Source organism: Phacochoerus africanus, chromosome 5 (genome assembly GCF_016906955.1).
Source record: "Phacochoerus africanus isolate WHEZ1 chromosome 5, ROS_Pafr_v1, whole genome shotgun sequence".
NCBI classification, from domain to species: Eukaryota; Metazoa; Chordata; class Mammalia; order Artiodactyla; family Suidae; genus Phacochoerus; species Phacochoerus africanus.
The window spans coordinates 32595764-32620083 of record NC_062548.1 but is presented as its reverse complement, the minus strand read 5'-3'; the positions used below and the strand labels follow the sequence as shown (position 1 = coordinate 32620083).

The 24320-nt window shown below is 47.0% G+C and overlaps 1 protein-coding gene across 3 annotated transcripts in view; it reads right to left on the bottom strand.

Annotated features, from left to right (window-relative positions):
- Positions 1 to 24320, bottom strand: part of MYH11 (myosin heavy chain 11) — a 142004-nt gene that overhangs the window by 35874 nt on the left and 81810 nt on the right. For all 3 annotated transcript variants that reach the window (XM_047780437.1, XM_047780438.1, XM_047780439.1), the window contains 8 exons: positions 20651 to 20794; positions 13207 to 13302; positions 11444 to 11562; positions 9965 to 10117; positions 8592 to 8765; positions 7519 to 7692; positions 4536 to 4650; positions 1242 to 1435 (listed from right to left, as the gene is read on the bottom strand). In XM_047780437.1, coding sequence (XP_047636393.1) covers positions 1242 to 1435; positions 4536 to 4650; positions 7519 to 7692; positions 8592 to 8765; positions 9965 to 10117; positions 11444 to 11562; positions 13207 to 13302; positions 20651 to 20794 — 1169 coding nt within the window. The remainder of the gene's footprint in view (positions 1 to 1241; positions 1436 to 4535; positions 4651 to 7518; positions 7693 to 8591; positions 8766 to 9964; positions 10118 to 11443; positions 11563 to 13206; positions 13303 to 20650; positions 20795 to 24320) is intronic.

The following is a 24320-nucleotide window of genomic DNA, read 5'->3' as shown; positions in this document are numbered from 1 at the left end:
GTAATAATAATAATAATAATAATAATAATAATAGCCCCCAGGGACATCCTATAGAAGGAAAGCCAAGCTCTGGTCCACCCAAAAGCAACGCCATGATCTAGCCCTACTGATTCAGCCTCATCTCTCCCCATTTCCTGCCTTGCGCCATCACACAGCAACACCATGTGTGAGGTCTGATGAGCTATCCAGGGGCTCCCTTGCATAGACCCTTCATCTCTCACTTCCACACTGTTGCTTCTCTCCTTCTGCCTAGGATGCCCTCCCCACTCCGCCCTCTGCTGTACCAGGTTCACCTCCTCCGAGAAGCTTTCTGAGTCTAGAGGGGGAGCCCCAGGTCTTCGGCCTTCTCCTTACATCATGGTTATCAGCTCATGTGTCTGTCTACCCCCTCCACCCCCCACCCCTGCCAACCTCAGCACTACTGACATCTTGGGCTGGATAATTCTCTGGGGGGTGGGGGTGGTTTCCTGTGCCCTGCAGGGTGTTTAGCAGCATCCCTGGCTTCTATGTACTGGATGCCGGGAATCGCCCCCTCCCAGTTAGAAATGTCTCCAGACATGGCCAGATCTCTCCTGTGGGGGGCAAGATGGGGGGCCACACAATTGCCCCCAGCTAAGCACCCCTGCCCTAGATGATAAGAATTCTGGATTTTCCGTCATGGCCCTGGTTAGCAAATCTGACTAGCACCCATGAGGACATTGGTTCGATCCCTGGCCTCACTCAGTGGGTTAAGGATCTGGCGTTGCCATGAGCTGTGGTGTAGGTCACAGACATGGCTTGGATCTGGCACGGCTGTGGCTGTGGCTGGCAGCTACAGCTCCGATTGGACCCCTAGCCTGGGAACCTCCATATGCCACAGGTGTGGCCCTAAAAAGACAAAAAGAAGCCCACAGGCAAGGTCTGCAGTTTATCCATCACTGTATCCCCCGCACCTGGCACCAGTGGAGCTTGAATAATGGACCAACGAGTGACCTGAGACCCCCTGCAGCCACTGCAGGGCTCAAAGCCTCCGGGTACATTCTCTCTTCCTCCTTTGGCTCCGTCTGCCTCCAGGATGGGACCTGGGTGCCTCATCCCTCCCGGGTTGTGTCGGATGGTGCCCTGGGGGTGGGGGCAGGGGTCCACCTCTCCTTCTGCCCCTCTACCCCAGGCCATCTTCCCTTTCCCCGCGGCAGACCCTGCTGAGGTCCCCGAGGGGGCTGTCCCACCCCCGCCCCAGGGAGCGGGGCGGGAGGCCTCACCCTCTTCTCGTGGTTGGGGATGATGCAGCGCACGAAGTTGGGGGTGGTGTTGCGCAGCGTGGTCATCAGCTTCCCCAGCTGCTCTTTGTACAGCTGCCCCACCGTGCGGAACATGCCCTTCTTGGTCTTGGAGGCGCTGGGCAGCGAGCTCTCCGTCATCTTGGCCATCTGGTCCAGCCCCACGATGCGGTCCACTGCGGGCACAGGAAGGGCGGCGTCAGCTCCCTCAGCGGTCCTGCACCCCCGCCAAGAGGCAGGGGGACCAGCCCGGAGAGTGGAGACCACAGGCCCCCTGCTCCCCCTGTGGGCACCATCCCCCATTCATTCCTCCAATGGCCACCACCTTCCCTCTGGCCGTAGGGCAAGGAAGGCAAATGGAGGGGGGGTGCTTTGCAAGCTCTGCCTTCTCTACTGGGGAGATCCTGAGGGCTCCCGAGTGACAAATGACATATTCCCTCTGACAGTGTCACAGAGACCTGGGAGTGAATCCTGCTCTTGTCACTGCTTGGGCCTGGGGCTATCTTGTGCCTTAGGAGCTAATAACTGCCCTTACCTCCTAGGGCACGGATAAGTGAGGGAGGTGTGTAAAGCCCTTACCTCCCCCCTTGCCTTTAATCCTTCATCCACCAACAAATATTTACTGAGTTAGTAGGTGCCAGGCCCTGCGCACACAGATGTCAACAAAACACAGACCCTGGGTCCACCCCACCATGGCTCCTATTTCATAGATATCCTAACAGGAGGAGACAATGATCACATGGGGGTGGTGAAGGTATGCTTAGAAAGGAACAGCTGGAGTTCCTGTCGTGGCGCAGTGGTTAACGAATCCGACTAGGAACCATGAGGTTGCGGGTTCAGTCCCTGCCCTTGCTCAGTGGGTTGACGATCCGGCGTGGCCGTGAGCTGTGGTGTGGGTCATAGATGTGGCTCGGATCCCGTGTTGCTGTGGCTCTGGCGTAGGCCGGTGGCTACAGCTCCAATTGGACCCCTCGCCTGGGAACCTCCATATGCCACTGGAGCGGCCCAAGAAATAGCAAAAAGACAAAAAAAAAAAAAAGAAAAAAGAAAAGCTGGGTTAAGGGGGACAGAGAGGAATGGGGTGACCTCTTAGGGGGATGAGTGTGTCTCTCTGAGTTGTTGTATTTGAGCAGAGGCCAGAAAGAAGTGAGTGAATGATCAGGTAGACACCCAGAGAAGGAATATTCTAGGTAGAATGTATAGCAAACACACCAGCATAGGAATGTGGCACATTGAAAGTGCTCAACAAAGAGCAGGTGTGGGAGAGGTATTATTATTATTATTATTAATTATTATTTTTACCATTATCACCATCAAGATTCTTTTTCTCTCAGAATGGAATGAGAGACACTTATAAGCCCGGTGGGTGCTGCACATACCAAGCCCAACCCAGTGGCCTTACATTTCCCTCAAAGCACAGCTTTTGCTGCATCCTACAAATTTTGATAAGTTGTGTTTTCATTTTCATGTGATTCAATATATTTGAATTTTTCTCTTGAGCAAATTAATGCATGACAACACACTTTTTTTTTTTTTTTGCCATTTCTTGGGCTGCTCCCTTGGCATATGGAGGTTCCCAGGCTAGGGGTCGAATCGGAGCTGTAGCCACCGGCCTACGCCAGAGCCACAGCAACGCAGGATCCGAGCTGCATCTGTGACCTACACCACAGCTCATGGCAACACCGGATCGTTAACCCACTGAGCAAGGCTAGGGATTGAACCCGCAACCACATGGTTCCTAGTCGGATTCGTTAACCACTGAGCCACAATGGCAACTCCGACAACACACTTCTAAATAACATGTGGGTCAGAGAAATTTTGTTCTTTGACTCATGTGTTGTTTAGAAAGAGGTGGTTTAATCTCCACATATTTAGGGATTTTTCAGTTGTCTTTCTGTTATTTCTAGTTCATCTCCACTGTGGTCTGAGAGCAGACATGGTGCAATTTCTATTCTTTTCAATTTGTTAAGGTGTGTTTCATGGCCCAGAATGGGGCCTGTCTCGGTGAACATGAGCTTGAGACGAATGTGTGTTCTGTTTTGTTGGATGACATAGAATAAAGGTATAGTCGATTGTGTCCTGTTGTTTGATCAGTGTGGGAGAGTTCAACCACAATGGCAAGAGACCCCATTGTTTCCACTCCTTGTGCTCAGTTAGGCTCCATGCAAGAATGCCTTTGCTTGTCTGTGTCTCCCACAAGACTGTGGGCTCCCTGAAGGATGGAGTTGCTAAGGTTATCCCGAGTCCCAGGTGTGAGGTGTGACCCAGGCTAAGATGCCATTACTCCACCCCAGGGCCTTGGCTCTTAGTAAATGTTGGCAGAACTGACCCCTATACCTAAAGCAAGAGCAGTCAGTCCTGTAAGCTCTGCGCCCACAGGCTGCGTGTCAAGTATGAAGTCTGCTGTGGGCACTCAAGTTCAGGAACAAGAGCAGCAAAGCTCACCACGCTGAGGAGTCAACACAACAGCCGATGTGTCCCAAGTCCCTACTTTGGGTTCAGCAAGTGCGAAGCACATCACCTGGACTATCTATCCTCTCGTTCTCAAAGGGAACCCACAGCATCAGCGCCACCCAGGAACTTGTGAGAAATGCAAATTACCAGTCTACATCCAGACCAGCTGAATCAAACCCTCTGGTGATGGGGCCCAGCAGCAATTAACTGAGATTAACTGAGATTTTTTTTTTTGGCCACACCCACGACATGTGGAAGTTCCGGGGTCAGGGATCGAACCCACAGCACAGCAGCGACCCAAGCCACTGCAGTGACAATGCTGGACCCTTAACCTGCTGAGTCACCATTTAACGAGGCTCCCAGGCAATCCTGATTCATGCTCAGGCTTGGCCCCACTGATCTAATTTTACTCTCACAACTATTCTAGGGAGGTGGCGGATTATTATCATTTTTTTGGTTTTACCAATGAGGACAGTGAAGCTAAGAAAGTCGAGGGACTTGTCCAATTCACACAGCTGGTACATGGCAGAGAACGCAGTTAAGTCTTTCTGACTCCAGAAGGGGGCGCTCTGACTCAACATGCCTCCGGTGATACTGCTTCTTCCATCAGGGCTTGAGCCCTGACGCAGGACCTTCTGCCCCGGGGTCCAGGTGTGGGGTTGAGGGGCTCAGGAAGTGGGTGAACCAGACGTCACTAACACCTGCCAACTCTTCCCTCTCCCCCACCCCACCCAGGCCTGCCCCTCCTGGGCACTGGTGTGGGCATCAGGGGCAGCTGGAAGGGCCTGGAGGCTGCTGGGTGTTCAGCAGGCAGGGCCTTACCGTCCTTCCACAGGTCAGCCACAAACTTGTCCGAGGAGGCGTTGAGGAGGGAAGTCACGTTGTCATTCAGCGGGTCCATGTTCTTGGTCAGCCAGGCGCTCGCGTTGTAGTCCACCTGCCAAGGGCCACCCCACCGGTCAGGGGCTCCTGCTCAGGTGTGAGCTAAGGACATGGCCCCAGTCCTCCCGTGTCCCTCCCGGATCTTCTGAGGTCAGAGAGGAAACCCAAGTGGCCGCCATGATGGGAATCCACAAATGCCAATGAGGAGACCAACAGATCAGAACTTTGAGGGGCCTTGCGCACAGTAGGACTTCAGCCAATGGTAGCCCTTGCTGGGGAGGCCTCGTTTCTATCCTTGACTTCTCCTAGAAAGCCTCGTCTGGCAGCCTCCTTTCTCCAGAGCCTGGCACGATGCCTGGGAGTGCTGAAGGCTATAGAGCCTTGCTGGTGGCCAATTCCCTCCCCTCATACCCAAGATTTCCCTCTCATCCAGCGAAGGCTTGACAAGAATCTGTTTTTTTTTTTGTCTTTTTTGTTGTTGTTGTTATTGTTGTTGTTGTTGCTATTTCTTGGGCCGCTCCCGCGGCATATGGAGGTTCCCAGGCTAGGGGTTGAATCGGAGCTGGAGCCACCGGCCTACGCCAGAGCCACAGCAACGCAGGATCCGAGCCGCGTCTGCAACCTACACCACAGCTCACGGCAACGCCGGATCGTTAACCCACTGAGCAAGGGCAGGGACCAAACCCGCAACCTCATGGTTCCTAGTCAGATTCGTTAACCACTGCGCCACGACGGGAACTCCAGAATCTGGTTTTTAAATTAAATTTGGGGACCTTTCTTTTGTGGCCTCACCCATGGTATACACAAGTTCTCAGGCCAGGGATTGAACCCACCCCATAGAGGTGACCCGAGCTGCTACAGTGACGACACCGGATCCTTAACCTGCTAAGCCATAAGGGACCTCTTTTTAATTTTATTATTGTGACTGTGAAATGGAAGGAACTGACAAAATAGTTCTGGGGGTTATTATGGGATGTGGGTTGTTAGGGTGATGGCCAGGCCTGATCTGAGAAGGGACTGAAAAAAAGTTTGTAAAGCTTAACTCTTTGTGCTTGAGGAAATGTACATTCCCTTGAGTACAGGGGAGGAGTTGGCAAACTTTTTTGGTAAAAAGCTCAGAAATCAAATATTTTCTTTTCTTTCTTTCTTTTTTTCTTTTTCTTTTTAGGGCTGCACCTGCAGCATATGGAGGTCCAATCAGAGCTACAGCTGCTGCCTACACCCCACAGCCACAGCAACACAGGATCCAGGCTGCATCTGTAACCTACACCACAGCTCACGGCAATGCCGGATCCTTAACCCATTGATCGAGGCCAGGGATCGAAACTGCAACCTCATGGTTCCTAGTCGGATTCACTTCTGCTGTGTCACGATGGGAAGTCCAAACATTTTTAGTTTTGCAGGCCAAGTGGTTTCTGTCGCAACCACCCATCTTCACCATAATAGCATAAAAGCCACCATAGATGTTATGTAACCAAATGGGCGTGGCTGTGTGCTGATAAAACTTTATTTACAAAAGCAGGTTGTGGGCCAGGTTTGGCATCTGGGTTGTAGTTTGCCAACCCCTGGTTTAGGGCATTGCCTATTCCCATGATGCAGCAGAGATACTGGGGAGTCAATAAAATAAGACTCTGCAAGGCACACTAAGCTCTGCCTTTTCCATATTATCCAGGACCCTCAGGAGCCATAGGGGACAGTCCTTGTGTACTAACAGCTATGACAAGATCATGATCATGGCGAAGAAGCTGACGTCCACTGCAGATTTCCCCGGGGTAGCGCAGTCTGGCAATGGCGAACCTAAGGCCATGATAAAGGAGATTTTTTTTTTCTTTGTGCAGCATATGGAGGTTCCCAGACCAGGGGTCCAATCGGAGCTACAGCTGCCGGCCTACACCACAGCCACAGCAACACAGGATCCAGGTTGCATCTGTGACCTACACCACAGCTCACGGCAATGCCAGATCCTTAACCCACTGAGTGAGGCCATAGATCGAACCTTCATCCTCACAGACACTGTGTCAGGTTCTTAACCTGCTCAGCCACAACAGGAACACCAGGAGATAATTTTCTCCTGCTGCACCTGTGGCATGTGGAAGATCCTGGGCCAGGAATCACACCTGTACCACAGCAGCAACGTGAGACACTGCAGTGACAATGCCAGATCCTTAACCTGCTGTGCAAGAGAACCCTGCTCAAGGAGATTTTTGTTGGACCCCCAAGTGGTTTTATTTGTCACCCTATTCCAGCTAGCCCTTCCTATTGGGTTTAACTTACAGCAGAAAGGACTTAGAGTCTATACAAGGAAAAACTGCCTGGTCAGCATGGTTGGAATATACTAGACAAGCTAATAGTCTCTCTAACATATAGTATATCTCATATATGTATATAATATACAACACATATTGGCCTCCCTATTATATATTGTATATCTCTAATACACATGTATTATACATACATATGCATGTGTATATGTATATATACGCCTCTCTATTCTATGTTATAAATCTGTATCTTGTTCCTTACTGATGTTTAGACAAATCGTATTTAAGACTTGGTTGGGGAGTTCCCATTGTGGCTCAGTGGTAACAAACCCGACTAGTTTCCATGAGGACTTGGGTTTGGTCTCTGGCTCCGTTCAGTGGGTTAAGGATCCAGCATTGCTGTGAGCTGTGGTGTAGTTTGCAGATGCAGCTGAGATCCTGTGTTGCTGTGGCTATTGCGTAGGCTGGCAGCTGTAGCTCCGATTCAACCCCTAGCCTGGGAACCTCCATATGCCGCAGGTGTGGCCCTAAAAATACAGAAGACAAAAAAAAAAAAAAAAAGGGAAGAAGACTTGGTTGGGATTTAATTCCCAAGTTTTTCCTACTATGAGCATCCTTCCTGGTCCCCTGGGACAGAGATCCCTGGGATATTGGGCTAGTACCTTGCCGGCGTAGTGGATGATAGAGAACTCGGTTTTGTCTTTGAGCTGCTTGGGCTTCTGAAACTTGGGGTGGTTGCCCTGCTCTGTGCACAGCTTCTCCACAAAGGACTTGTCCGTGGCTTTGGGAAACCAGCACTCCTCGTCCAGCAAGGCCAGCACACCTGGAGGGTTGTTCTGCGGAAGAGAAGCAGGACAGTTCACAGCAAGGGCACCCAAGCCTCGGGCTTGCCAGGAAGAGCTGGCCACCCAAACGCAGGCATCCGCTCCACTACTGCCTACACATACAGGTAGATTTGCATACACCCCCCACGGTGCCCCCCAATTTATCCTCAAAGTATTTTGTGTCCAATGGACCAGCACTAGAGATGAAGGCACCAACAGAATGTGTTTTCTGCTGCCCCCTAGTGGGCAGGGTGCACACAACATCACACAGCTTTCGCACTTGCAGCCGCTCAATGCGATCCTTTACGCATACATTCATCTTAGGGTTCCTCTGAGTAAAGTGCTCTGGGTGACTGAGACAGTCTAAGCTAAGGCACCAGGAGCAGCACCAAGTCTGAACATATCATTTGCTCCTCTGGAATGGTCTTTACTTTTTGGATTCAGAGAAAACTTTCCTGCCTACTCTGTCCAAAGCTGCCATTCCTAAACCAGTCTCCATTGGCTTTATCAGGGGGTTTTTCTTGCTCCTTTTGTTTGTCTGGTTTCACTGTCTGCATCCATCTGGTTTCCTGTTACATCCCCAGCCCAGCACATAGTAGGGTCCAGCACATAGTAGGTATTTGGTGAATGGTCACTCACTAATTATTCGGCACCTATGATGTGCATGGTTTTAGGAGTCTGGGATGGGTCAGTGAACCAAACCAAGAGTCTTGCCTTTGGAGATGGATGAATGAATGGGAGAGGGAGGAAGGGGAAGGGTGAGGAGGACTAAAAAAAGAAATCCTTTTGATATGAAAATATGGGTTAAGGAACAGTGTGATTTAGTTCACAGATTCAATTTACAGGCTTTCCGGACTGGGGATGGGGGGAGCCGTGCACCGTGGAGAGAGCGCAGGGCTGCAGGGCCTCACCGGCCGCTCGATGAGCTCGATGCAGGGCTGCAGGTCCAGCCCGAAGTCGATGAAGTTCCACTCGATGCCCTCGCGCTGGTACTCCTCCTGCTCCAGGATGAACATGGTGTGGTTGAAGAGCTGCTGCAGCTTCTCGTTGGTGTAGTTGATGCACAGCTGCTCGAACGAGTTCACCTGAGCACATACGGCACCAGGAGAGGCCCCATGAGCATCATGATACAGATCAGAGGGCTCGGGGCCCTGGGGGAGCTCCATGCTGGAGACAGCCCCATGCCAGACACCCTTTCCACGAGCCCGCTCTGCCATTTCAGCACCCAGGGAGGGCTCAGGCTCCGACGAAGGCTGCCCAGAGCTCACAAGGGCTGGCAAAGGTTACTTATTCTCATGTCACGGGGCCTGCACACACACCACTTTAAGGATGCTTCTCTCCATCAGCACAGTGATTTATGGATAGAAAAACTATCCCCCCCACCCCAGTTTTGCAGTTGTGGACACTGAGGCTCAGAGGGGGAGTAATTCCAGAGTAGATATGTTTTGGAATGTCTGTCCATATCACTATCTTCCCTTTTCTTTATTTTTTGGCTTTTAGGGCTGTACCCACGGCATACGGAGGTTCCCAGGCTCGGGGTCCAATTGGAGCTGTAGTCACTGGCCTACGTCAGAGCCACATCAGTGTAGGATCTGAGCCTCATCTATAACCTATACCACAGCTCACAGCAATGCCAGATCCTTAACCCACTGAGCGAGGCCAGGGATCAAACCTGTGTCCTCATGGATGCTAGTTGGATTCATTAACTGCTGAGCCATGACGGGAACTCCAGTATCTTCCCTTTCTCTGAGAGCTTCCCTCCAACCCATGGGAGTGGGATTGCCATGTTTATACTCTGGGAAGTACTGAGAAACCCTAAAAACAGTGCTTGGCTCTGAGGTGACCATATGGCCCAGCTCAGGTGAGTAAGAATCAACAAGACTCAAATCCAAGATTTGGGGTAGAACTGTTGGAAAGTGTTAGAACTGGTTGGAACTGCCAGAGTTGCTGAGCAGCTGTCTGGAGCAGTGGCAGCCATCCTGCTACCATGAGGGGATAGCCTGCTTGAGAATGGAGCCAAGGTGGAGGATGGTGGAGACAGGGAGATGGCAGGAGTTCAGGACCTGTCTGCTGGATCCAGCTGCACCTCTGGCCTTCTCAGTTTCACAAAGTAATACATTCCCTGTTGGATTTCTGTCTCTTAACACCTCAAGAATTTAACCTTAACTAGACAGCTCCCACCCTACAAAAACCATCTGTCTTTCTCCAAAATAATGAATTTTCCAAGTGGAAGCTAATTCCCAGAGGACCAAGACCAAGTCTGTCATGATCCTGCCAAGCTTACCTCGAAGATCTCAAATCCAGCGATATCCAGGATCCCTAGGAATGAAGCTCCTTGCCTGTGGGTCTTGTCCAGGGCTTTGTTCACGCGGGTAAGTATCCAGCGGAAAAGGCGCTCATAAGTGGCCTTGGCCAGAGCTTCAACAGCAAAGTCCGCCTGCAGGGGGAGCGAGGGGACATGGTTATTCCCAATGTGCTGCGTTTTCACACGAGCCTAGCTGGTGGTCCTAGATTTTTATTTCTCTCTCTACCTTTAACCAGTCCTTAAAAATCCAAATGAACAAAAAGGAAACTGTCCATCTCTACAACCAGCAATAAGGGACAGGGTGGTCAGACCTAAGGAATGACCACGTGAATAAGTAAACACTTTCTATCAAAGGGACCTGGAACAGAGATGAGCCTGCTCCATCCCAGGGATCTTTCAGAGGCAGTCAGTCCTGCCTCTAGAAAGGGCACACCACCATTTCAAAAGATAGATCTCTTAAGTCAGAACTTGTACCTTCATGTAAGAGTGAGGGACTTGGCTGTTCTTGTTGAGGGTTCTATCTTCAAAGTCTGACATGGGACTTGGAGTATTCTAGTATTGGCTAGATGAGGGATACAAAGATATGGGTGGGTGGGTGGGTGGATGAATGGATGGATGGATGGATGTGAAACCAAGTCCCCCTAAAACCAAGTTTATGATTAATCTTTCTATCCAAACTTTATTCCCTTTCTCGTCCCACACCTGTTCCCCTCAGGGTTGAGGAGTATCAAAAAGGAGCGGGGATTGAAACTGAGTAGAACCCTGCTGGGTACAAAAGCACCTCCATGCCCCCTGTTTCTTGTTTGTAGAAAAAAGCCTTTAGTTTCTTAGACCTTTTCTGAATTCCAAAAAGCAGATTCAAACAGTTGTGAATTAGGGAAATGAGAGGATGAAGGGAAAAAAAAGGAAAGTAGTCAAGAAACAACAGTTCAGTGATAAGACAGGGCCCTAGCTCCTCCTCAAGGGAAATATATATATATACATAGCAAGCTGAGACAGTCTTTGAGTTCTGTAGGAACTAAGACCCCCACCCAGGTAGAAGATGGTGACTACCTGTTGAGCACAAGTGTTAGACCCCAGACTGCAGGGAACCCAAAGGCTGATGATTAAGATTCCTGGAACACCTCCCTGTTACCTCACAACCAATCAATCAGAAGAAAGCCATACCCCCTGCAACCCTCACCCCAAATGTTGCCTTTGAAAGTGCTTCTCTGATAGCCACCAGGGAGTTCTGGTATTTGGAGTATGAGCTACCCATTCTCCTCACTGGGTGCCTGCAATAAATGCTGTACGTTCCTTCCCCATAGACTGGTGTCAGCAAATTGGCTTTGCTGTGTGGTGGGTGAGTGAATCAAAGTTCAGTTAGGTAACAGATACATGGATAGAGAGATAGATAGGTGGCTGGCTGGCTGGCTGGCTGGAAGATTCTGCAGGAATAAATGGCAAATGCATCATTACCTGTTCCTTTGTCTGAGCTTTCTGTACCACATCACGCCCGACTTTGATACGTGGGGTCAGGATGGATCTGGTGAAATCTGTCACATTAATACCCATGAGGTGGCAAACTTTCTGAGCAGCTGGACAGAGAAAAGAAGCATATTAAGTGTATTACAAACGAGAAGGCTTGGAAAAGAAGGTACATCATGTGGTATTTGTGATCTGTGCATACCTTGGCTTTTCTCTTGGTGAGAGGGAGCACAATGATATGAACATAGCATGAAAGCCCTAAAAGCTGTTATCCCCAGTGTTTTGTTAAGAGGCAATGGTGGCAGTGGGATGGAAGCGTGCCTCAGCTGGGGGCTTAGGGTCAGAACTAGATTCAAGTCCTTGCTCCCTTCCTGCTTCCTGGCCGTGTGATTTTGGAGAAGCTACTTAGCTTCCCAGAAAAAAAGGGCCAGCTACTTGGTACCTTGTTGGGTTGTCAGTGGGATTAAATGAGGTACGTATGTAAGGTGCAGAAATTATCACAACACTGTAAATCAACTATAATTCAATAAAACTCTAAAAAATGAAAAATAAAATAAAAAGGATAAAAAAGAGTGTTTAGGACCTAGAGATTATCATGCTAAGTGAATTAAGTCAGAAAGGGAAAGACAAATATCACATGCTATCACTTGTACATGGAATCTTAAAAAATGATACAAATGGAAAAAATGATACAGATGAACAAAATGATACAGATTAGTTTGTAAATGAACTAATTTACAAAACAGAAAGACTCACAGATTTTGAAAACAAATTTGTGGTTACCAAATGGGAAGGGGTGGGGGAGGATAAATTAGGAATTGGGATTAATATCTACACACTCTTACACATAAAATAATTAATCAATGAGGACCTACTATGTTCCTATAGCACAGGAGAATCTACTCAATACTCTGTAATAACCTATATGGGAAAGGAATTTGAAGAAAAGAATGGATATAGGTAGATGTATAACAATTACTTTGTTGTACACCTGAAACTAATACAACATTGTAACTCAATGATACTTCAATAAAAGATTAAAAAACTTTTTAAAAGTGTTTATCTGGAATTCAAACTTCACTGGGCGTCCTGTATTTTATCCGACAACCCAATTTGCAGGGAAACTTGAAGTCTGTCTCCCAACAAGACCATACGTGCCATGAGAAATGCGGCGGTTCTTGTCCTACTTCCTGCTGTATCCCAGTGCCTGGCATATAGCAGGTGCTCAAAAATATTTGTTTAATAAAACAAATGGGGGGGGGGGTGTCGGTTAGAACAGACACTCTCTAAGGATCCTGTCTGATCTGGAACTTAGTTTTTTCTCCCATACTCTGACTCAAGAATTGTCCACATAGGATCTTTTTTTTCTTAAATTAAATATAGCTGATTTACAATGTTCTGTCAATTTCTGCTATACAGCAAACTGACCCAGTTACACATATACATACATTCTTTTTCTCACATCATCCTCCATCATGTTCCATCACAAGTGACTAGATACAGTTCCCTGTGCTGTGCAGTAGGGCCTCATGGCTTATCCACTCCAAATGCAACAGTTTGCCTCTACTAACCCCAAACTCCCAGTGCCATATAGGATCTTCATCAGTGAAAAGTTTGGAAAAAAGAGAGAATTCAATGCTAATAACTTCATCTAGTTCTTGTTGATACCCCAGATACTCTCCTCCGAAAAAATAAAGACTGAATGTGACCGCCCATCACCCAGGTTATCAGTTATTATAAAAAGCAGCAGGCACCTGTGTTATCTGGCATGGACGCCTGGTCTGTATTTCTTTCCTTCTTGAAGACGATATTTCCAAGCTGCAGGACGGATGATACCACCCTCAATATGGCTGAAGTGAGAAGAACAGATAAGTCACGGATGTCCATACCTAAACATCACAGAGGATTCACAGCCAGCCGACACCCTTCCCCCATAGTGACTCAGATCGGAGCTTTTAGGAGAAATCCAAGCTATCCCAACTCCCTGCCGAGAGGGTAGGAAACCTGGCCATGGGGGGAGTAGCATATGTTTGGAAGATGGTGCCACAGGGGAATACTACACAGCAGGGGCTGGCAGACTACAGCCCATGGACCACATCCTGCCCACTGCCTCCCATTTTTTTGTTTGTTTTTGGCCACCCTATAACATATGGAGTTCCCGGGCCAGGGATAAGAACTGAGCGGAAGTTGCAACCTAAGCCACAGCTGTGGCAATGCTGTATCCTTAACCCACTGTGCTGGGCTGGTGATCAAACCTGCCTCCCAGCGCTCCCAAGATGCCACTGATCCTGTCATGCCACAGAGGGAACTCCAAATAAAGTTTTATTGGAACACAACCACACTCATTCACTGACCACTGTCTATAGGGGTTTGCATGCTAAATGGCAGAGTTCAACAGTTACTATGGAGATCGGATGCCCTGCCAAGGCTAAAATATTTACTATCTGGCCCTTTATTTATTTACTTATTTTGGCTGTGTTGAAAGTTGCTGGAGTTCCCGTTGGGGCTCCACGGAAACAAATCTGACTAATATCCATGATGATGCAGGTTCGATCCCTGGCCTTGCTTGGTGGGTTAAGGATCCGGCGTTGCTGTGAGCTGTAGTGTAGGGTGCAGATGTGGCTCAGATCTGATGCTGCTGTGGCTGTGGCGGAGGCTGGTGGCTACAGCTCCAATTATACCCTAGCCTGGGAATGTCCATAGGCCTTGGGTGTGGCCCTAAGAAAAAAGTTTCTGGATGAGGAATTGAACCTGCACCACATCAGTGACTTGAGCTGTTGCAGTCACAATGCCAGATCCTTAGACTGCTGTGCCACCAGGGAACTCCTATCTGGTCATTCAGGTAAAATGTTTGTTAACCCTTTCCATATAGCAAGGAGCCTGAATGATTTATGACTACAAACCACAAAACTGGTGTATCTCACAAACATGAGTGCTGAACAATAGACTCCAAATGAAAATAAGCATGTACTGTGCAAGCCCCTCTTACAGAATGCTCACAAACAGGCAATACTATGCTGTTGGAAGTCAGGCTGGGGGACAGCCTTGACTGGAGGAAGCTACTAGAAAGAGCCTGAAAGACCTTCATGGGGCCTGGTGGTGTTTGTGTTCTCTTAGTTAAAACGGGTGTGAGTTGCAAAGGTGTGTACGGTCTGTAAGAATTCTTTGAATTATACATTTATATGCAATTTTCCAAATGTAAGTTGTATGTCAATAACAAGTATTTAGGAGTTCCCACTGCGGTGCAATGGGATCAGTGGTGTCTTAGGAGCACTGGGTTACAGGTTCGATCCCCAACCCTGCACAGTGGGTTAAGGATCCGGTATTGCCACAGCTGGGGCTTGGGGCACAACTACGGCTCAGATCTGACCCCTGGCCTGGGAGCTCCATGTGCCTCAGGGCAGCCAAAAATGAACAAGAGAGTATTTAAAGACAAAACAAAATTCTATGCCTCTTATACTCTGGGCGTGTGAGCTGTTCGTGTTGGGATAAAGAAGGGGGAGTTTCTCCCCACGTGTCCAAGTATCTCCAGACAAAACGTGTGTTGCCAGAACCCCTGAAACTCTTCTGACTCCACACTCAGCCCATGTTACTGTTAACATGGTCTCCGAGTCTGAAATGCCCAAAAGACCATGAGCTACAGAGAGTAGGGCACGGTCCCATCATCTCTGTGTCCCCAAAGCCTACTCCAGGGTCCAGACACATATGGGGAGGGAAGGTAGATGAATGGATGGAAGATGAATGGATGGGTGGATGAATGGAGGATGGATGGATGGAAGATGAATGGATGGATGGATGAATGGATGGATGGGTGGATGAATGGATGGATGAATGGAGGATGGATGGATGGAAGAAGAATGGATGGATGGATGGGTAGATGGAAGAAGGGAGATGGATGATGGTCAATGGATGCATCAATCAATGGACTGATGAAGAGATAGATGGTAGGATGGTTGGTTGGTTAGATGGATGGAGAGAAGACTGATTCATGCAAATGCTTGGCTTTAGATTAACTCAGGTACAAATCACTCAGGATTTCGTTTTTTTCTTTTTTCTTTTTGGCTTTTTAGGGCCACACCTGTGGCATATGGAAGTTCCCTGGCTATGGCAGGCCTAAGCCACAGCCACAGCAACGAGGGATCCAAGCCACATCTGCGACCTACACCACAGCTTGTTGGATTCTTAACCCACTAAGCAAGGCCAGGGATCAAACCTGTATCCTCGTGGATACTAGTCAGGCTTGTTACCACTGAGCCACCACAGGAACCCCACCCAGGATTTCCCAGAAATCACTGTTCCAGGAACAAAGCCTAGAGATTTCAGGTTTCTCTGGTTCCTCAGGCCGTTTACACCAGCTGTCCTCACACCTTAGGGACCCGGCCTGGTTCAGTATGAGAAAAGCCTAGACCACCCATCTCTATGCTCCCAGTTAGCATTGCAGAAACCCCCACGCCCCACAATGAACAAAGCTTCTGTCAACAGGACACAGCTGATGCACTTTCTTCAATAATAACATCTATGAAAGGGGCTTTGTAAACTGTCACATGCCATACTCACAGTTCTTAAAACTGCAAGTCTAAACCAGGGATTGCTGAAATACCGGCAGAGCCCAGGTAAACAGTGAAACTTAGGATTTCTTAATCTTGGCACTAGTGAAATTTTGACCCAGATAACTCTTTATTATGGGAGGGGCCCTACGTATCACGCTAAGATGTTTAGCGGCATTTCTGCTCTCTCACCACTAGATGTCAGTAGTGCCACCCTCTCCGGAATTGTGATGGCCAGAAATGCCATCAGACATTGCCCTGTTCCCTGGGGGTTAACTCCCCTCCCCCTTCCCCGGAGGTTGAGAACCACCAGTCTAAATGAGCAAAGCAGGAGTTCCCGTTGTGGCTCAGTGGAACGAATCTGACTAGCATCCATGAGGACGCAGGATTGATTCCTGGCTTTGCCCAACGGATTTAGGATCCTACATTGCCATGAGCTGCCACCTATACAGTGGCAGACATGGCTGGAAGGTCGAAACACAGCCGGATTCCTCATAGCTGTGGCTGTGGTGTAGGCGGGCAGCTACAGCTCTGATGTGATCCCTAGCCTGGGAATCTCTATATGCAGTGGGTGTGGCCCTAAAAAAACAAAAAAATTATAAATAAAAATAAATGAGCAAAGCAAATTAACAGGGACTGAGGGGACTCAAGGGGCCACAACCCCATAAGAAGGGGGAACAGTTGCTACTCCCATCCTGGCCACAGGGAGGCAAACCCAGAGCTGCCAGACTTCTGATTTCCCCAAAGAGGATGGAAACCTAGACCTTTATGGGAAATCCTCCCACATCTAAAATGAACACCTTTAATGGCCGTGGTGGCCATTCTCTCCTGTGGGCTCAGGTGCTGCTGGTTTGTACTTTCTGGTCTAGAGAACATGGTCACAGAAGTGACTAAAAATGGTCACCACTCCCAGGTCACAAGAACTGGTGGACAGCAAAGTGGCAAACTGGAGGGGGCTGCCCACATGGCGAGGGTAGTGAGGACTGGCCGTCTGGGGCAGTGGTTGAACGCATGCACTCTCATGTTAGAAAGCCCTGAGTTCAAACCCCAGCTTCACCTCACTGAGCCTCAGTTTCCCCATCTGCAAAATGGAGAGGGTAACAGCAGTGCCTGCTTCATGAGGTTTCTATCAGGAAAGATGCTGCACGCCAGGGTCCTGGCCCAGTATGAGCTAAATAGCAATAGCCACCTGTCATGGGTTGAATGGTGGCCCCCCCCCAAACATATGACCATCCAGAGCTTGTGAAGATGACTTTCTTTGGAAAAGGATCCCTGTGGATGTAATTCAATGAGATCACCTGAGATTCACCTAGTGGGTCTTAAATCCAATGACAAGTTGTGCTGATAGCAGAGAGAAGAGAAGAGGATGCACAGATCAGAAGGAAATGTGAAGAAGGCAGATTGGAAGGCCGGTTAGGGTTAGGGTTAGGGTTAGGGTTAGGGTCAGGGTCAGGGTCAGGGTCAGGGTCAGGGTTAGAGCTAACAAGCCAAGGGCTGCCAGCAACCACGAAGAGACAGGGAGAGGGGCCTGGGATGGATTCTCCCTCAGAGCCTCTGGAGGAACTCACCCCACCCACATATTGGTTTCAGACTCCTGGCCTCCGGAACCATAAGAAACTAAGTTCCTGTTGTTTTAAGGCACCCAGTTTGTGGTCATTTGTTACAGCAGCCACAGGAAACAAATACGCTGCCCTTATTACTGTGGAATAGGAAACAGAGTTTCCCCACATGTAGTAGACATACCATGTGTACACAGGGTGTATACAGGGTGGATGATTTTAGGGGGTATGTGAAATTTTGAAATACGAAAGTGTATAACCAGGACATACATTTAGTGATCTTACGAGAATAGTTGTTTAGGACAAAGCCCAGAGTGGATGGGGCGGTCGAAACGCACCCTGTGCCTACAAATATTCAACCATACAAATATTCAATAATACAGATGAAACCCAGAAGCAGCAGCAATTGTGAAGGCCTGACATCTGGAGATGGACCTAGACGGTCCCTGTGAGGCTCTCAGGACGTGGGCGCTGGAGCCTGCTGCTCAGGGTTCACATCTTGGCTGCATTATTAATAGCTGTGTGACCTCAAGTCAGGTATTAGCCCTTCTGTGTCCCCATTTTGCCACCTGAAGGCCCATCAAAACACCTACCTCATCGCATTGTCATGAGGATTAAATGCACAGAACCTGGTCAGTAAGTAGTAGTTGCTCAATAAATAGTAGCTGTTATGATGTCATCCTGATTATATATAGTCTTATACTGCTATTAGCTCTCTATGCACCCTGGGGCAAGCACCTCTCCTTTGCTGAGGTCTAGGAACCACAGGAGACTGATCACCTTGAGCCTCACGCAACTCTAGGCTCAGGCCTGATACCCCCAGCACCCCATTTATCTTTGGCCTCTTTGGGGAGGACAGGGAATAGCTCTAGATTTATAATTAGGGTTGGTATACACAGTGTGGTCCAAGTCTGTGTCCCACAGGTGTCAGTCATTTGTATACCCTCATATTAATGCTTGTTCTATATCTGTACCATCTGCTCTATTATTTGCTCAATATTTTCCTTTACATTCCCTTCGCTTTCCTAAGATTTGCTTTAGGAGGAATTTTTGTCTTAAGTGAAAAAATCAGCTTTCCTTGCCATAAATAGATGGCAACTATAAACATAAACACAGGAAAAATAAATCATCTTCTCAAATTCTAGCAAGATGCTTGGGCCCGCCCAGGGTGCTGGGCCTGGAGTCTGCTCTCCAGGATTAAAAGGGTGATTAGCAACTGCCAGGGAGGGACTGAAGACCTAGCAGATGCCAAACTACTCCTCTCTTTGAAAGTCATCGGAAGAACTGAAGGGGACTAGAGAAGGAAATACCGTCTCACTTGCCCAGTGAAGTGAATCTACATTGGAGAAAATACTGGGCTCCTTTGAACCTTGGTTTCCACACCTTGGTTCTGACATATATATATATTTTTTAAGTTTAAAGGACAAAAACCATGTTCCCAGACAAAAACAGAGTGCAGTGAATCATAAAGTGGGGCTTGAGATTCCATGAGACCCAAGAGTGAGTCCCAGCTCCATCAGCCATTGGCCATGGGTCCTTGGATAAGTTCCTTTACTTCCCTGTGACTCAGTTTCCTCATCTGCAAATTAGGGTAACAATGGCCACCTCCTAGGGTTATCATGATATTAAATAATGCGCAGAAAGCACTTGGCATATTGCTTTGTCCCTTGTTGTCTTCACTTTAAATATATTAGAAGCATTTCGCCATAAGGCAATGTCTTTCTAAGATGATTTAAAAGGCCCCATTGTTTTCTTTCAAAGGTTAAACAGTTGAATAAATCTTCTATCAATTCGTATTTTAGTTTGTTCTAATTTTTTGTTATTTAAATAAAACTGAACATCCTGTTACATTTTTTAAAAGGGGGATTTAGCAAGTACTTGGCCCACAGCAAGTACTTAATCATTAATTGTATCTTTATTTAAAGCACAGATTAGAAGTCAAACTGACTCATGTTCCAAATGAAATGAATCAGTCTTGGAGTGCTGATGTCATTCTGGAAGGGATGCTCTTAGCCCTGGATTCTGAAGCAGGATCTTAGCCAAAATCCACAAACACCACCCATTTGCTATCTGACCTGTGCAGCCTTCTTTTTCTGGGTCCCAAGTTACCTCAGGAGGAGCTGCCCTTCCCCATTATGCTCCATTTCAGCAATGGTAGCCCTTACTCTGGGGCTACAAAGGGGCATGGATGTGGGAAAAAAGGGAATTTTTCCATAAGCTTGTCCTGGTGTTCCCCAAAGAGATTAACCTTCAACACTGAGGCATGTCTAATCCAGAAGGAAAAATGTTTCTTAAAGCACAGTATGGAAACCAGGTATATTGCTATGCGCCTTCCTTTTTTCAGCACCAAATATGTTTCTTGGCTGATGACATTGATAAATATTGGTCTATCACTAGAACTGCCTTTTCAGGAAGGATCCGAGTGAACACAGTGCTTCAATTACTCCCTCTCCCCTCTGCCCACATGCTCTTGATAAGGCCAACAACCTCTCTACCTCCAGCTCCAAGAATGGAATAGAAGCCATAACATAGAGATGTAACAGAGTTTTCTACAACCCTGGCCCATTAGGAGTAGTTCAGGAATATGCATGTCAACCTAGGCAATGAGATGCCATTCAGGCATTCAGGCAGGGAATCCACTCTGCTCTTTTCTGCTGGATATAAACTCAATGGATGTAAGGGCTGGAGCCACAGCAGCCATTTTGTTGCCAAGAAACCTCTGCCTACTTAAAAACAATGTTGTTGAGAGACCAGGTTCTAAAGATATTCTTTGAGTCCCTAAAACTTGGTCCTAAAACTAGCATCCTTGAACTTTTCATCTCTATAAGTGAATCATTTTCCTTTTTGCTTAAGCCCATGTGGGGCACTTGTAACTGAAAGAGCTCTAGCTCATGCAGCTACTTTTCTAAAATACCAATAAAACCACCTAAAGTAATTTTAATTCGCCCCCCCCTTTTTTTGAGGGGTTGGAGAATTCAGAGAGCAGAAATCTGTCCCGACCAGAGAAGAGTCCCTAACTGATTCTAGGAGTAGCAAAAGGAGGAACTTTGGTCTCCTCACAAACACCCCACCTCAAAGTGGTTAAGACTTACACTGCTGCTCCTCCTCACTGAAGCCCATGATCGCCATGGCCTCTACAGTTTCCTGGAACATCTCATCATCCTGGGCAGCTGGGATGGGCACAAAGCCATTGGAGAGGAATGTGTAGTTGCTAAAGCCCTCCAAGAGCAAGTCATCTAGAAGAAAAGGAAGATGGGATGGTGGTCAGGAAAGCACACTTCTACTTTGACCATGACCCAGGAACCTGGTAAAGGGTCTGGCCCATCATAATCTTTTTTTCCTTTCCCAGTTTAAAACCTTCCTTCTGCTTCATTGCATAGACGCCATCATCAGCCACCACCCGCCTCATACAGTGGTGCAGGTTGTGCACTGCCCCAGGGAGTCTGGTAGCTGAAATCCAGCCTTGGCTCCGCTTGCTAAGCCATGACCATTGATTGGACATTGCATCTACCCAGAGGAAGGGATGCTTCTAATCTCAGTGGCCCGAAGAAACCCTGCCTTCAGAAACAAAGTTGTCTGAAAAGTTAGATTAGTCTTTATCCATCCATTTATTAAACTTTTAACAAATTCAAATATACACATGGATTTTAAAAGTCAACTACTGAGTGGAGTTCCCGTCATGGCTCAGTGGAAACGAATTTGACTAGCATCCATGAAGATGCAGGTTCAATTCCTGGCTTTGCTCTGTGGGTTAAGGATCCAGTATTGCCACGAGCCATGGTGTAGGTCCCAGATGTGGCTCAGATCCCACGTTGCTGTGGCTGTGATGTAGGTCAGCAGCTACAGCTACAATTCAACCCCTAGCCTGGGAACCTCCATATGCTGCGGGTGCCGCCCTAAAAAGACCAAAAAAATAAACAAACAAACAAACCCCAAAACCCCAAAAAAAACCCCAAAAACAAAACCATTGAGTTATAGACATGAAACTTGTATTAATAGCCTGAAATGCAACTTGCTGCTTCCAGTCATTCTTGGTCAAGCAGAATTTAATGTGAACATGATAAGCATCCTGAGGAAGGAAAAAGGCACCCTCGTTTTGCAGCCTTCATCAGCGTTTGTTTCTGAATCACTCCAGTTCTTCCTCCTTTAATAATGAAATAATTCCCTAATCTTCCATGATTTGCCATATATGTCTTTTGGATATCTAATTAACACTGTGATTTTCTTCTGTATACATTGCATAATAGTTGATTCTGTCCTATCTTTACAAAACATGATAAACTCAACAAGTATATGTATGAGAAAAAACAATTACTACCAAAAGTTTTATAATAAAAACATCATTCCTTGCCTCATCTTTTCTCCAGCTCCTACCTTACCCTAAAACCACTGCTTTTGTTTCTTTTAGCTGTTTCTCCTTGTAATTATCACTATGTCTCTATATAATTGACTTAATATATATTATGTTTATACATAATACTAATGGCTACTTCTGGATATGACAAAATTACTTCCGCTACAGTGGAAAAAGATTTTGGGCTCTTATACCATCCTGTCTCGCCTCAAATTATTTCTAGTTGAGTCAATAGATAAGGCTTATATCGGGGGTTGGCTAATCTAGTTTGCTGACTGTTTTGTAAATAAAGTTTTATTGAAACACAGCCACGCTCACTTCCTTGTCTATTTTCTATGGCTGCTTTCATGCCACAGTGGCAGCCAGAGTAGAGTGGCTACAACAGAAACCGTATGCTCCCCAAAGCTTAAAATATGTTCTATCTGGCTCTTTGTACATATCTGGCATAAATGTTTGTAACTCTTAGTTTATTACATGTATTAAATGTTGTTTTTTATAAAGTCACAATTCTGTGGTTACGTTCCTTCGTTTTCACCACCTTTTCCCCCCAACTTTATCATCGCTCCTTTTTTTCTTATACTTTTTGCTTTCATGACACTAGATCAATCTTTAGTTAGGCTGGATTTGATTATGCTTTTGGAGGGAAGTCAGCGAGATGCTTTTCTTTTTTAATAAAGGTCTTTTATGGGTCAAATCACTTGGAAGCTGCTTGATAAACTTGAGGTTAAACTGACCCAAGATACCAATTAACTCAAGCCTTTGGATTAACTGAAATGCCTAATTAAAGGCACAAGAATTTGAGTCTCTGCCAAAATTTCATTATCCAGACCATGGATACATTTAAAAATAGTTAACTCTCTCTAAAAGCCTAATCTCTTTCCAGATCTAGCAGCAAGCATACAAACGATTCTTAGGAATTATGGTTGTTCGTCTTATCCTTGGTTGATTTCTGGAAGGCTAGAGACAGCACAAAACTGGAACCCAAGTTACCAAACAACCGAACTATTGACTTTGGCACCAAATAAATGGAAAGAGAAATATAAATACTTCTATGCCACTCCTTAGTGTCTGCACTACAACTGTTCATTTACCTATTTGCCACGGTATAACCAGCATTCAGCCTCCCTCCTTTTACCCAAAATTGTTCCAGAGGCCAAGCGGCAAGATTAAATAATGAACGCTGCTTCCCCTAGTGGTGGAACTCTGTAATACACCTCATCACCGTGAAGGTACCAACAAGCCCACACATCTTTTTGGTAATTTTCTAAGGAAGTAACTAACCCCAGGTTACAAAACTGATAGGAAGCAAAATCTGTACCATTCTCCTAAAATTCAGGACTTGAACTTATTACTGGGATGTAAACCATACTAGGTACCTGTACTCCCCAGTATACACCTTTCTTCACCTGTGATTTATATGTTCTTTTAAGTTAGAAGATGAACTCCTCTGCATGCCTAGAATGTATAATTTCCTATTGTTGTCTGGAATACAGTGTGTGTGTGTGTGTGTGTGTGTGTGTATTTTTTAAAAAATCTTTTTAGGGCCACACCTGCGGCATATAGAAGTTCCCAGACTAGGGGTTGAATAGGAGCTGTGGCTGCCCGCCTATGCCACAGCCACAGCATCACAGGATCCGAGCCACATCTGTGACCTACACCACAGGCCACAGCAATGCCAGATCCCCTACCTAAAGAGCGAGGCCAGGGATCGAACCCGCGTTTTCATGGATTCTAGTCAGGTTCTTTACCACTGAGCCACTATGGGAACTCCCTAGAGTGTATTGTTTTTATGTGAAAACTATTTCCCCTGCCACAGATGGCAGCCAAGTGCAACACACTGCCTATTCCGATTTTTGGAAAGAAAATGCTTGTAATACAGCTTCGCCCATTGGTTTGGGCAATTCTGGGCCTGCTTCTGCATTACAATGGCAGAGCTGAGGAGCTGTGACAGTCGCCATGTGGCCTCCAGAGTGTAAGACATTTACTATCTGGTTCTTTACAGAAAAACTTAGTGGACTCCTGGCTCTTCCAAAAGGACACTTTAAAGTTGCTTTCAAAATAGGTCCAATGAAAAGTGCTTGGTTCGACTGCCCTCCCAACTTTCTTATAAAATCAGAATGCATCTTATATATGTGCAAGTTTTATAAACTTGCAAACATGGCAATTGTCTTTCTCCCTTCCTGGAAGGCACAGACTGTGTCTATTTGAATTTGATGTCATCCATTCCAATTGGTGTCCAGTTTAATTGGGCTTGATTAATTAGCTATATCATGCCTAACTGGGCATTATATAAATTCGTAGTAGATGAAATTGCTGTCTACTACATCACACAGTAGGTGCTCAGGAAGTGAGAATGATTGAAGAGAAGCCACGCTCAACTCACTAAAAGGAGATGAGGAATTACACCT